Source organism: Salvelinus namaycush, chromosome 4 (assembly GCF_016432855.1).
Source record: "Salvelinus namaycush isolate Seneca chromosome 4, SaNama_1.0, whole genome shotgun sequence".
In the NCBI taxonomy this organism is placed as follows: Eukaryota; Metazoa; Chordata; class Actinopteri; order Salmoniformes; family Salmonidae; genus Salvelinus; species Salvelinus namaycush.
The window spans coordinates 35,526,676-35,539,963 of NC_052310.1; the positions used below are offsets into that span (position 1 = coordinate 35,526,676).

General features: G+C 41.6%; 1 protein-coding gene across 1 annotated transcript in view; it reads left to right on the forward strand.

Moving 5' to 3' along the window:
* Positions 1 to 3,299: 3,299 nt before the first annotated feature.
* The window catches only part of LOC120046482 (insulin-degrading enzyme-like), a 40,894-nt gene continuing 30,905 nt past the window's right edge, over positions 3,300 to 13,288 (forward strand). Inside the window, exons 1-5 of the mRNA XM_038991755.1 lie at positions 3,300 to 3,425; positions 5,974 to 6,158; positions 6,604 to 6,811; positions 7,977 to 8,146; positions 9,404 to 9,526. Coding sequence (XP_038847683.1) covers positions 3,340 to 3,425; positions 5,974 to 6,158; positions 6,604 to 6,811; positions 7,977 to 8,146; positions 9,404 to 9,526 — 772 coding nt within the window. The 5' untranslated portion in view covers positions 3,300 to 3,339. The remainder of the gene's footprint in view (positions 3,426 to 5,973; positions 6,159 to 6,603; positions 6,812 to 7,976; positions 8,147 to 9,403; positions 9,527 to 13,288) is intronic.

Here is a 13,288-nt window from a genome sequence, read left to right on the forward strand (position 1 = left end):
TTTTCAAGACTAAATGGTCAACAATGTTTTTTGTGTGTGTACTCCCAATCATTTATTGCACTGTACAAAATGATATGTACGTTGTGTCGCAGCAGTAAAAGCGAACAAGGGAAACAACGCCCCTCTGTCTCAGTATGTGTAGCCCATGTATCTGACGCTGTCTGGACCTAAATATTATAACATGTAGTACCATTTGATTGATTGATGCCAGAAAGGATTATTTAGCCTCCCTTGAAAGATAAATAAATAAAACAATTAGCCAATCAGCGTTGAGCTTGTCCTGCTGCAGCAAAACGCTCCCCAAGGGAGGCCAGTTTGGATTTGGCTTCAGACCAATCAAATCACTTTCTTTGCAAACAGTCATTTTCAGAGAGTCTGTTTCTGGTCTGCTTAAGTTGATGTCCAGCAGTAACTAGCTTGTTAAATTGGCCCTTTCCTAAGCCATGGATGGAGATGGAGATTAGGACTTGTCGTTTTGACTTAGTTCTCTGTACAGGCCAAGGAGTATGACGGCGATTCTAATTTAATCATAGATTAATATGTTTTGCCACTGGCCTGAGACACTAAAGTTCAATATGTAGCCTAGATGTAGCCTAGTAGCGTAGCACCCGTATTATCGGCATATTCAACAGCGTTTAAGAAATATATTACCTTCAACAGTGTTATCTTGTGATAACCCCCCCTTTTTTGCCATCAGAATGGATAGCCACATATTTAGCAACATTGATTGGACAACATTTTTTGTTGCCATCTTAAAGTTTGTTTTCACTGTATTAAACTAAGCATATTTATCCTTGTTTATTTGATGATGTTTAAATTGAAATGGTGCTGGAATAGCAGTGCTCCCGTTGTCTTTGTGCTGACTTGCGGTAACTCTGTGGTTTTAAATCAGTACTTGTTCAGTAAACTGTCAAAAACATTAACTTGCTTGACCATGCTGCAGGTGATAACTGTTTGTATGTAATATATGCTTTGTGGACTTCACCGGTTTTGTGATGAAACAAACGTATGTGTAGTTGCATTTATTCGACCACTGTGTGACTGTCTTTTTGTTGTCACGGCCTTATTGTATATCACAGTGGGGTATGAACCGATAAGTTATAGAGCAAACAACGCAATTATGACAACATAGTTTGTAATAAGGCTTTTTTACTGGCTTTGCTTAGCTTCCTCAGTGATTTTTTTTACCCATGCACCGCTACTGCTCAGGAGTAGTTCTAGTTTCCAAATCCAGAGTTTACACCCAGTGTCGCTGCTCATTTGGCGACCCTTATAGAGTGACTCATCAACTTAAATCCAATAGTTTTTTTCATATTGCATATTGTACCATAGAAAATTATCTGCACGTTGTGTCGCTGTAAAAAGGGAGTATTTTCTACTCAGGAGAACTTCAGCTTTCCAAATCCACAGAGTTTACACCACAGAGTTTACACCGAGAGGAGCGTCGCTAATCATCTGTTATTCTTGCTACACTAAATGACCAAACATATGTGGACACCTCCTCGTCGAACATCTCATTCCAAAATCATGGGCATTAATGAAGTTGGTCCCCCTTTGCTGTAGAACTTTGAGCCATCATGTAACAGTAAAAAAATATATATTTTCATTTGAAGTTTGTTGTTTCAAATTTTGTTTTTTTGCAGAATTATTATTGAATTAAGATCATACTCTTCTGCTACTTGCTGTGGTTCTGAACTGTTATACATTACTAAAAGTATGTGCTTGTCAAACATCTCATTCCAAAATCATGGGCATTAATATGGAGCTGGTCCCCCCTTTGCTGCTGTAACTAGATGTTGGACCATTGCTGCGGGGACTCCATTCAGCCACAAGAGCATTAGTGAGGTCGGGCACTGATGTTGGGCGATTAGGCCTGGCTTGGAGCCGGCATTCCAATATACCCCAAAGCTGTTCGATGGGCTTGAGGTCAGGGCTCTCTGCAGGCCAGTCAAGTTCTTCCACACCAATCTTGACAAACCATTTCTGTATGGACCTTGCTTTGTGTACAGGGCAATTGTCATGCTATAACAGAAAAAGGCCTTCCCCAAACTGTTGTCACAAAGTTGGATGCACAGGATTGTCTAGAATGTCATTTTATGCTGTAGCGTTAAGATTTTCCTTCACTGGAATTAAGGGACCTAGCCCGAACCATGAAAAACAGTCCCAGACCATTATTCCTCCTCAACCAAACTTTACAGTTGGCACTATGCATTGGGGCAGGTAGCGTTCTCCTGGCATCCGTCAAAACCCGGTTTTGTCCGTTGGACTGCCAGATGATGAAGCGTGATATCACTCCAGAGAACGAGTTTCCACTGCTCTAGAGTCCAATGGCAGCAAACTTTACACCACTCCAGCCGACGCTTGGCATTGCACATGGTGATCTTAGGCTTGTGTGCGGCTGTTCGGCCATGGAAACCCATTTCATGAAGATCCTGACGAACAGTTCTTGTGCTGACGTTGCTTCTAGAGGGAGTTTGGAACTCAGTATGGATTGTTGCAACTGAGGACAGACGATTTTTACGCACTTCGGCAATCCCGTTCTGTGAGCTTGTGTGGCCTACCGCTTCATGTCTAAACCATTGTTGCTCTTAGATGTTTCCACTTCACAATAACAGCATTTTGTTGACCAGGACAGACATTTGACTAACTGACTTGTTGGAAATGTGGCATCCTATGACAGTGCCACGTTGAGTCACTGAGCTCTTCATGGCTGTGTGCTTGATTTTATACACCTGTGTGTCTGAAATGGCTGAATCCATTCATTTGAAGGGGTGTCCACATACTTTTGTATATAGTGTAGGTCTTACTTGTTCTTGCTGGCGGGACGGAGGTGTTTTATACTCGTGAAAAAGTATTTCTCTATAGGTCTAGGCATAGTCCCCTTCAACTGGAACATTCAGTTGTTAGGGGGCTTGTTCGACAGTTCATGAGCCTGCAGACTGACTGATCTACAAAGAACCTTGCATTATACATTAACTACTGATTATTATTTGTAGATCAGTCAGTCACAATTACCCATGATACATTACGGTTTTGAGCCTCTCGAACATGGCTGGGGACTCGGCAGCAGTTAGGAAAGGAGTGGCTTGATCAAAACAGGCTGATTAATCGACTTTCTGATCTAAACATGACACATCAATCAAAACCATACTTGTCCTCATGTTGTATATGTTGTTAGTTTAAAATTAATTGTATTTTATTTTAGTAAATACCCCTGACTTCAAATAAATCACATAATTCATGATCGATTACGTGACTCTCTGGCGTCGATTGCATTTGTCTATTACAACATGGCGCCGTAAAGATCGAAGGTTTCTCTGACTGTTGTCTATCCGAAGTATGCTGCAATGTTTTAGCCGACTGGCCCAGTTTACGAGACACCGTCTGATTGCGGGGAATAGTTTGTACTTTTATCAAAGTGTTAGGTGAGTGTTAAATGTCAGATACTATCCACTTCAAAAACCCGCATGTAATGAACAAATTTACCAGATACGGTAGCTGAAACGTTACAGAATGACCCTAGTTAGTTAGCTAAAGGGCTGACTAACTAACTTAAGCATTAGCAGAAAAGCATTCACAGCTAGCTACGTATACAAGTAGAATATCAACTTTGATAGCTAACTAGAAAACCAAGGACACGTATAGTTATGCACTTATCCACTATATTTAACTACACGCTAAATATAGCTAATTTAGCTAGCTAGGACACAGGGCAGACTAGCCAGCTAACGTTAATGAGGTTAGCCAGCTAATCTATGGCGGTTTCCGGCTATCACAGTGCGGCTAGTTTTAACTTGCAAATCTAAACCAGCCTAGTAAAAATACGCTGTCGTTTTAAAGGGTATAACGTAATTCGGAGAAGAAAAAATATATCGTTTTGTAGCTAGCCAGCTTAGCTAGTAGGAAACATGTAGCTATCAATGCAAAACATCGCCTAACCCTAGACAGACTAGTATTACTGTTCCAGCTGTAGCCGGCAGCCGATAGTGGGCGCTAGATCTGCACTTTCGTCTAAGATTGAGTGCCCAGCCGGTAAAACACTCGTGTCCCCCGTGGGATATAGCATCCTACATTCGGTACGCCATTAAAGCTAGTTAAGGAGGAAAAGGATGCCTTTGCAGCCTGAATGGAGGATGCTTTATGTACGAGCTGGTCCACGGCAATAGTATGCAACTGAACAAGAACTCAATGGTCACTCTGACAGAGCTCTAGAGTTCCTTTGTGGAGATGGGAGAATCTTCCAGAAGGCTGTCATTGTAAATAAGAATTTGTTCTTAACTGACTTGCCTAGTTAAATAAAGGTAAAATAGAAATAAATACACTACCGTTCAAAAGTTTGTGGTCACTTAGAAATCTCCTTGTTTTTGGAATAATTTTTTCCCATTTAAAATAACATTAAATTGATCAGAAATAGTGTAGACATTGTTAATGTTGTAAATGACTATTGTAGCTGGAAAAGGCAGGTTTTTAAATGGAATATCTACGTAGGCGTACAGAGGCCCATTATCAGCAACCATCACTCCTGTGTTCCAATGGCACGTTGTTAGCTAATCCAAGTCTATCACTTTAAAAAGCTAGTTGATCATTAGAAAACCCTTTTGCAATTATCTTAGCACAGTTGAAAACTGTTCTGATTAAAGAAGCAATTAAACTGGCTTTCTTTAGACAAGTTGAGTATCTGGAGCACCGTCATGTGGGTTCGATTATAGGCTCAAAATGGCCAGAAACAAAGAACTTTCTTCTGAAACTCGTCAGTCTATTCTTGTTCGGAGAAATGAAGGCTATTCAATTAGAGAAATTGCCAAGAATCTGAAGATCTCGTACAACGCTGTGTACTTCTCCCTTCACAGAACAGCGCAAACGGCTCTAACCAGAATAGAAAGTGGGAGGCCCCGGGGCACAACTGAGCAAGAGGACAAGTACATTAGTGTCTAGTTTGAGAAACAGATGCCTCACAAGTCCTCAAATGGCAGCTTCATTAAATAATACCTGCAAAACACCAGTCTCCACGTCAACAGTGAAGAGGCGACTCCGGGATGCTGGCCTTCTAGGCAGAGTTCCTCTGTCCACTGTCTGTGTTCTTTTGCCCATCTTAATCTTTTCTTTCTATTTTCCAATCTGAGATGGCTTTTTCTTTGCAACTTTGCCTAGTAGGCCAGCATCCCGGAGTCGCCTCTTCACTTTTGACGTTGAGACTGGTGTTTCCAGCTACAATAGTCATTTACAACATTAACAATGTCCACTGTATGTTGATGTTTAAATGGACAAAAATGTGCCTTTCTTTCAAAAACAAGGACATTTCTAAGTGACCACAAACTTTTGAACGGTGGTGTATTTGGAAAGCTGACAGAGCTTGAGAGGATCTGCAAAGAAGAATGGGAGAAACTCCCAAAATACTGGTGTGCTTAGCTTGTAGCGTCATTTTCAAGAAGACTCAATGCTGTAATCGCTGCCTAAGGTGCTTCAACAAAGTACTGAGTAAAGGATCTGAATACTTATGTGATATTTCCAGTTTTTGTTTTTAAATGTATAAATTAGCAAAACTTTCTTCAAACTTGTTTTTCATTTTTCATTATGGGGTATTGTGTGTAGATTGAGTTTTACATAATTTTTTTTTACTCAATTTTAGAATAAGGCTGTGGGAAAAGTCAAGGCGTCTGAATACTTTCCAAAGGCACTGTATGTGCCTGTTGAATGTATGTATTTATTTGCAAAAATCAATTGCATATGCTTGTTAGCATAGTATTGGTCCGCTGTCGTTCTGCTGACAGAATGCTGGCGTCTGCTCGGGCTCTAAATATGGTACTTCAGTTTGAGTAGTCCGTCTACCCTGCGTCATTCAAAATTCTATCCACTACATTCCCCCTACATGTTAAAATCAATCATTGTAATGACCATTAATCTGTAAATTGCTTGTCCAATCAATTGAGAATAATATAGTGCATAAATAACATTCTTTCCTGTGCTCTACAGGCTTGTGTTGTCTCTGCCCCTCAGAATGACAGACCCGGCTGTGAAGAGGGTGGTCAGTGAGATCGTCCGCTCTCCAGAAGACAAGCGGGTCTACAGGGGCCTGGAGTTTAACAATGGCCTGAAGGCTGTGCTCATCAGTGATCCCACCACAGACAAGTCCTCAGCAGGGCTGGATGTCAACATAGGTACAGTATTCACCCACTCCACTTATCTAGGCCCGAGGCGGCCTCCAAGACCCATTCTCAATACAGAGACCCCCCCCCGGTCTCCCCCTCTCATAATTTTTCTACAGGTGTCTCCACTTATCTCCTCATCCTGTAGCATCTTTATCTGTGTCTTTTATTTCTTTGTTTCAAACCCCCCATTCACTTTCTCCACTATTCCTGTAAATGATGCTGCCATTTCTCTTTTTCACTCCCTAGTTTATCTCCCATGGGACTACATTGAAGAGGATCCTTTATCACACTCTTTCTTCTGTTTTTATCCCTTATTGTGTCAGGGTTTGAACCACCTCTAATGTTATGGCTGGCAGCATCTAAACATAATTTACTTTGTTTTACTTTAAGTGCAGAATTGTGTGAAAGCGAAGCAACGTGTAGATTAACTGTGTTCGACTCTTATGTCTACCAGGTTCTTTGTCAGACCCAGGGAACATATCAGGCATTGCCCACTTCTGCGAACACATGCTGTTCTTGGGCACAGAGAAGTACCCCAAGGAGAATGAGTACAGCCAGTTTCTCAGTGAGCATGCTGGCAGCTCCAATGCTTTCACTAGCGGAGAGCACACCAACTACTACTTTGACGTATCCCACGAACACCTGGAGGGAGCATTGGACAGGTGGGTGAACCAACAGTGTCATGTTCAATAAGGCACATGGTATAACTTTTTTGCAAAACAAGTGTTTCTTATTGGACAAGTTCAGGTAGTCCCTCCCTGTTTCAGTTTATTTTCTTCTGTTTGTTGCTTTTTGAATATGACCCAAGTTATGTCATGGTAGAAATTCTCACATTTTACTTGACGGCTTTGGGTGTGCCACTGTGATTCGATTAGGCGTGTGAAAACCATCTGGACACCAATGCAGATCAATATTTTAACTATTGATAAGCTTTTCAAACACTCATGAACAAAAAAGTAACGTTACACTGTAATCTGTGACCTGGTTTTTGGAAGCCATTTTCAAATCCATATCATCAACCTTCATACAATTTTGGGGCTCCCGAGTGACGCAGCGGTCTAAGGCACTGCATCTCAGTGCTAGAGGTGTCACTACAGACACCTTGGTTCAATTCCCGGCTGTATCACAACCGGCCGTGATTGGGGGTCCCATAGGGCGGCGCCCAATTGGCCCAGCGTCCGGGTTTGGCCGTTATTGTAAATAATCATTTGTTCTTAACTGACTTGTCTAGTTAAATAGATTTCCAGTCGAAGGAGGGTGGTTGATAATGGGTGTATAGGGCTACCTGAATAGTAATTACAGGTGTATAGGCCAGGGCCACTTGAATATAGAGCTTGCTTATGACATCTCAGATTTCTGTATCTTCCAGCTATGTTGACAGTCTGTAGATGCCTAGCTGCAGAGGGCATTTACTTTGGCCAATTCACTTAATTGCGGTCGTTTTGTTTTGCATGGCAGTTGCTCGTCCTTAGGGCCATTCAAATAGCTTTGCATACAGGTCTGTGAAATGTCACTGCTGTCTATTGTCTGCTGACGAACAGCCTAAAGTTGAGAAAAGTACACCTCTGAATTCAGAACGTGGATTTTTCCACATGTTATTGCAGTTATTAACCACTGGCCTGGAAAAATAAATATCACACACCCCTAACCCACCATTTGCTTAATCCTCACTGATGTTCCTGTAGGCCTTCACCAGGACACTCAAGTTAATTTAAAAACAAAAATCATCCAACAGCCCTTGTTTTTTAAATCTAGGTAGCCTAATCTGCTGTTTTTGCTTATGTACGTTAACTTGTTAAATTAAGGTCTTGTCCTTTGTGTGTCTAGGTTTTCTCAGTTCTTCTTGTGCCCGTTGTTTGACGAGAGCTGTAAGGACCGTGAGGTGAATGCTGTGGACTCTGAGCACGAGAAGAACCTGATGAATGATGCCTGGAGACTGTTCCAGCTGGAGAAGGCCACTGGCAACCCCAACCACCCATTCAGCAAATTTGGGACCGGTAAAAACCCCATGCCACCTTGCGTACTATAGACGGATTCAACATAACCCAGCATGTATCCACAGTCATGTTCATTAGGCACCAAACAGAACGGGCCTCTACAGTGCGACCATTTTACTCGCGTATGAGCTTAATATTTTGCTGTGCGACCTGGAATTTTAATTTGGGAGCACAAGTATGCCCAGAAAAATGCATGATTCTAGCTTTATTACCCAAATATTTTTCATTGTGCTCCTAAATGTATTTTTGTGCGCATACATTTTTTGATTTGGGCGCGTACGCGCTCCTTGTAAAAAAAGAAGAGAAAAAAAAAGGGCCGCGTAGAGCCCTGCGGAAGACAATGGACTGAAACAGGAGGAACTACCCGGACTTCAGTTTCCTTTTCTGTTGCAAAACATTTTGCTACAGTGTGCCGTTATGAACATCGTGTATAAAACCCCTAAATCCTTCTCAGCCTTTTGTTTTGGAATGTGCTGACTCATTCTCTCCTCCTTAATTGTGTTCTCTTACGATTGGACTCCCAGCCCAGGAGAGCCAGCTGGAGGCAGCGTTTAGTTATATAAGCTTTATTTTCGTCTAATAATAGAAACCGGATCAGCTCGGCCGGAACACTCATTAATGAACGAGTGTTGGAGACATCCTTCACAAAAACATAACATTCTTAGAAATGCTTAAAGGGACACTTAACCACACATTAATATTCAGATGTAGACATTATGGGGCTGGCGATAATTAATAATTCGGTTATAAAGTGTTGAACTTGAACTATTTACATCTCTCCAGATGTTCTAAATGTGGTGTGTCTCTGTTATTTGTTTTAGGAGAGGGAAATGCCCACCAGCTAGCCTGCCACAGAGAAAGGGCTTGGTTTAGGCTCTGGTTGTGTAGGCTAATTAGCAGAGCGCTAGCCCATAGAGGACAAAAGTGGTCAGTCTGTCACTGGTGGCCTTAATCAGAATTGTAATCGCATCACTGTGGGGATTCATTTTGTTCACACATTGGTGTTCTTGGAACAAGCTTGTTGCCCTTTTATATGTGGATGTATTCTCCCTCCCGCTGTATACTGTTTCATGAAGTCTTTGATGGTGACTATTTTGGATCTGTGACAGGGAGTTGTTTTTCCTCCAACGCATCGTGTGATACAGATTATGTTTGTCCAATAAGGTCAAGCACTCACTGCACTGTATATTACAAAAACATTCCTTGCTGATGTACATTTTGTTGACTAGCTGGTTAAGTATTATATCTGGTTTTCAGGTAACAAGTTGACTCTGGAGACTAGGCCATCAAAGGATGGGATCGACATCCGCCAGGAACTCTTGAAATTCCACTCCACCTACTACTCCTCCAACCTCATGGGACTGTGTGTGCTGGGGAGAGGTAAGTGAGTGTCGTATGTGCCAACGTCCACATCTGTAAGAGCGTTGCTCCTTTGATCAGTGATCTTAGACTGGTTAAGAGGCAGATGAAATAACCCGTCAGCTGTACAGATCTAAGATCAAGTAGGAAGTGCTTTTTCTGAACACTCCTCTTCTGTAACAATCTGTAACTGAGCCCACAACACTCAAGTCCTGCAGTCATCTGTTTGTGCAGGCCCCCCCCCCCCCCCCCATCTCCTAGACTGGAATAGTCTTTTAAAGTTGCAGTTATTTCCTAGGGATGTAACGATTCACGAATACACACTGGTCTGTGGGACCCCAAACCGATCCAAATGTAGCATGCATTGGTCAGTAAATCGATTTAAAACGTTAGGAATCGGCAGTTAACTTTATTGTTGCTCAAATATTACCTTTTTATATTATGTGACAACGGCATCCTCTCACTCAGTATCGAACTAGGCATGTAATTATGTTGAAAGTCATTGATCTACAAGTTATTTTGTATGCCTAACAACCCCAGGCACACTGACAAACGAGAGGTAGGCCCATTCCTGATCTGGCACATCTGCATTGTCACCTTCAGGATTCAAATGTTTGTTAATTGGCTTGCGCCATAGCCGCGGGAAGATGTTTAGGGGTGGGGGTGCTGGGAATTCTGGTCCGGGTGGGGGGATGGGACATTTCACCCTGCGCTGCAAATGGCTGTATCAGTCTACTAATACAGGAGTAGTAAAGGCCCAGTGCACACATTTTGTGAGATTTTCTTTTTTTTTTCAGAGCTGCTGCAGAAAACTATTGGTCCGCTAAATCAGGCAAGGCCGGCCTGCTCATTGGGCAGTATTAGGCGGCTGCCTATGGTGGCAGATTGAAGAAGGAAACATTTTCTGAGCTAATCTGACCAATACAGCACCCCCAACAACACATCAAACCTCACATAATTCTGCCCAAAAACAATACAAAATTCCTGTCAACCAGTGGCATATGGGCTTTTTAGGTGAGCGCTGATGCCGCCCTCTGATAAGCAGTGCAGGGAAGCAAAATATTTTGCTGGTCCATTTCCAGCGCACCTCTCCAACGTTCCATCCCAAAAATTATCTAACATAAATAATGTAGCAGATATGGTAGAAAGGGTATGTGACCCTTTCTGTAGCCTACAGGTTAGATATAAAATGTATGACAATGTGATGAGACACTTTTTACATCATGCAAGTTTCTCCAATTAAATAGCCCAACTTAAATGGTGCCCAATCAAATAAAAATTATGCTAACATGTTAACAAACTTAAAAAGTAAAATGGACAATATGGAATGGATAATCAGGCTACTCAATACTGCTGTCCAGGAGTTTCACCTTGTGGGTTAAATTGTCATGATCAGTGGTTTCAAGTTTGTATCCATCAATTGTTGATGAGCTGATCATAGCAAAAATAAAAATTTATGCATTTTCCGCTGTTTAAACACACTGCATATAGGCTCAGGATAACTCCTGATAAAGTTTTGTAGTTGATATTGAGCTTAAATAGCCAAATTCACAGTGGTGCTCTTATTCTTCTCACTTTGCTTGGTGAGGCAGATTGCTATAACTTGATGACCCTTCACATACGTAACCATTTCATTGGCTCTCTTGTAGAGTGTATGCATTGTTTTCAGTGCCATGACGTCCTTGAGGAGCAGATTCAATGCATGAGCAGCACAGCCAATGGGTGTGACGTGAGGGTAGGACTCCTCCACTTCAGACCAAGCAAGCTTCATGTTCGCAGAATTGTCTGTCACCAGTGCAAATACCTTCTGTGGTCCAAGGTCATTAACTGCCTTCAGCTCATCTGCAATGTAGAGACTGGTGTGTCTGTTGTCCCTTGTGTCTGTGCTCTTGTAGAATACTGGTTGAGGGGTGGCAATGATGTAGTTAATTATTCCTTGTCCACAAACATTCGGCCACCCATCAGAGATGATTGCAATAGTCTGCTTTCTCTATGATTTGCTTGACCTTCACTTGACCTCTGCATCCAGCCAATGAGTAGATAAAGCATGCCTGGTTGGAGGGGTGTATGCTGGGCAAAGAACATTCAGAAATATCTTCCAATACACATTGCCTGTGAGCATCAGAGGTGAAGCAGTTGCATATAACAGCTCCAGCAAGACATGCATCAACATTTCTGACTACTTTCCTCCATTGAGTAATAAACAAAATCTGATTCCAGGAGGACCATGAGCTGTTGCTATCGGTAAGGTGTCTGATTCATAATTTAATTGAATAGAAGTAGAGGAACTTTTGTCAGAGTTTGCTTGTTGTGAGTGCTGGGAGAACTTTATGCAGATGATTCTGTGTCTTTGTTGCATTCTTCACATATGATTGGGCACAGTATTTGCAAATGTACACAGCTTTTCCTTCTACATTAGCTCCAGTGAAATGTCTCCACACATCAGATAGTGCCCGTGGCATTTTCCTGTAAAGATTAGGAAAATAATTGCTAAAAAAACAAAGACAATTCCATGTACAGATAAATAGTTAAGCAGTTAGATTAAACAACTCCTTTGTAAGATAAATGTATGGAAACAGGTGAATTAACACTCCTCAGTTAGCAGGCTCAAGCAAGCGAAAACCCACATGGTAGCAAAAACGATCAGAAATTGTTAAGTTAGAAATTATTTAAACACACTTTGCTGTAGGCTACTATTTACTAGTTAACAAAACACCATGTATGTCATACAAATATATTCACCCCACCCAGTATTGTAATCAAAACTTACCAGAAAGCATGTAGTCCTTGGCTCAGACAGTGTAGTAGTGTGGGCTCAATAGCATCTCATTAGTGTGTAAGATCTTGAGAATCAGCTGTACATGTGATGGAAGAGTGCATTGCACGTGATGGAATAATGCACTGTGCATGCAGAGGGTTGAAATTCTGGGTAAATTTCCCAGAAAGTTTCCAACCTTCTGCAAACCGAGTGGTAGCCATGCTGGTTAAGTGTGCCTTGAATACTAAATAAATCACAGACGGTGTCACCAGCAAAACACCATCACACCTCCTCCATGCTTCACTGTGGGAACCACGCATGCGGAGGTCATCCGTTCACCTACTCTGCGTCTCACAAAGACACGGTGGTTGGAACAAAAAATAAAAGAAATTGGCCTCATCAGACCAAAGGACAGATTTCCACTAGAGGTCGACCGATTATGATATTTCAACACGATACCGATTATCAGAGGACAAAAAAAGCCGATACTGATTAATCGGACGATTTTTAAAATGTATTTGTAATAATGACAATTACAACAATACTGAATGAACACTTATTTTAACTTAATATAATACATCAATAAAATCAATTTAGCCTCAAATAAATAAACATGTTCAATTTGGTTTAAGTAATGCAAAAACAAAGTGTTGGAGAAGAAAGTAAAAGTGCAATATGTGCCATGTAAGAAAGCTGACGTTTAAGTTCCTTGCTCAGAACATGAGAACATATGAAAGATGGTGGTTCCTTTTAACATGATTCTTAAATATTCCCAGGTAAGAAGTTTTAGGTTGTAGTTATTATAGGAATTATAGGACTATTTCTCTCTCTACCATTTGTATTTCATATACCTTTGACTATTGGATGTTCTTATAGGCACTTTAGTATTGCCAGTGTAACAGTATAGCTTCCGTCCCTCTCCTCGCTCCTACCTGGGCTCGAACCAGGAACACATCAACAACAGGCACCCTCGAACAACTACTCCACGAGTAACATTTGAAACGCTATTAACGCGCACCCCGCTA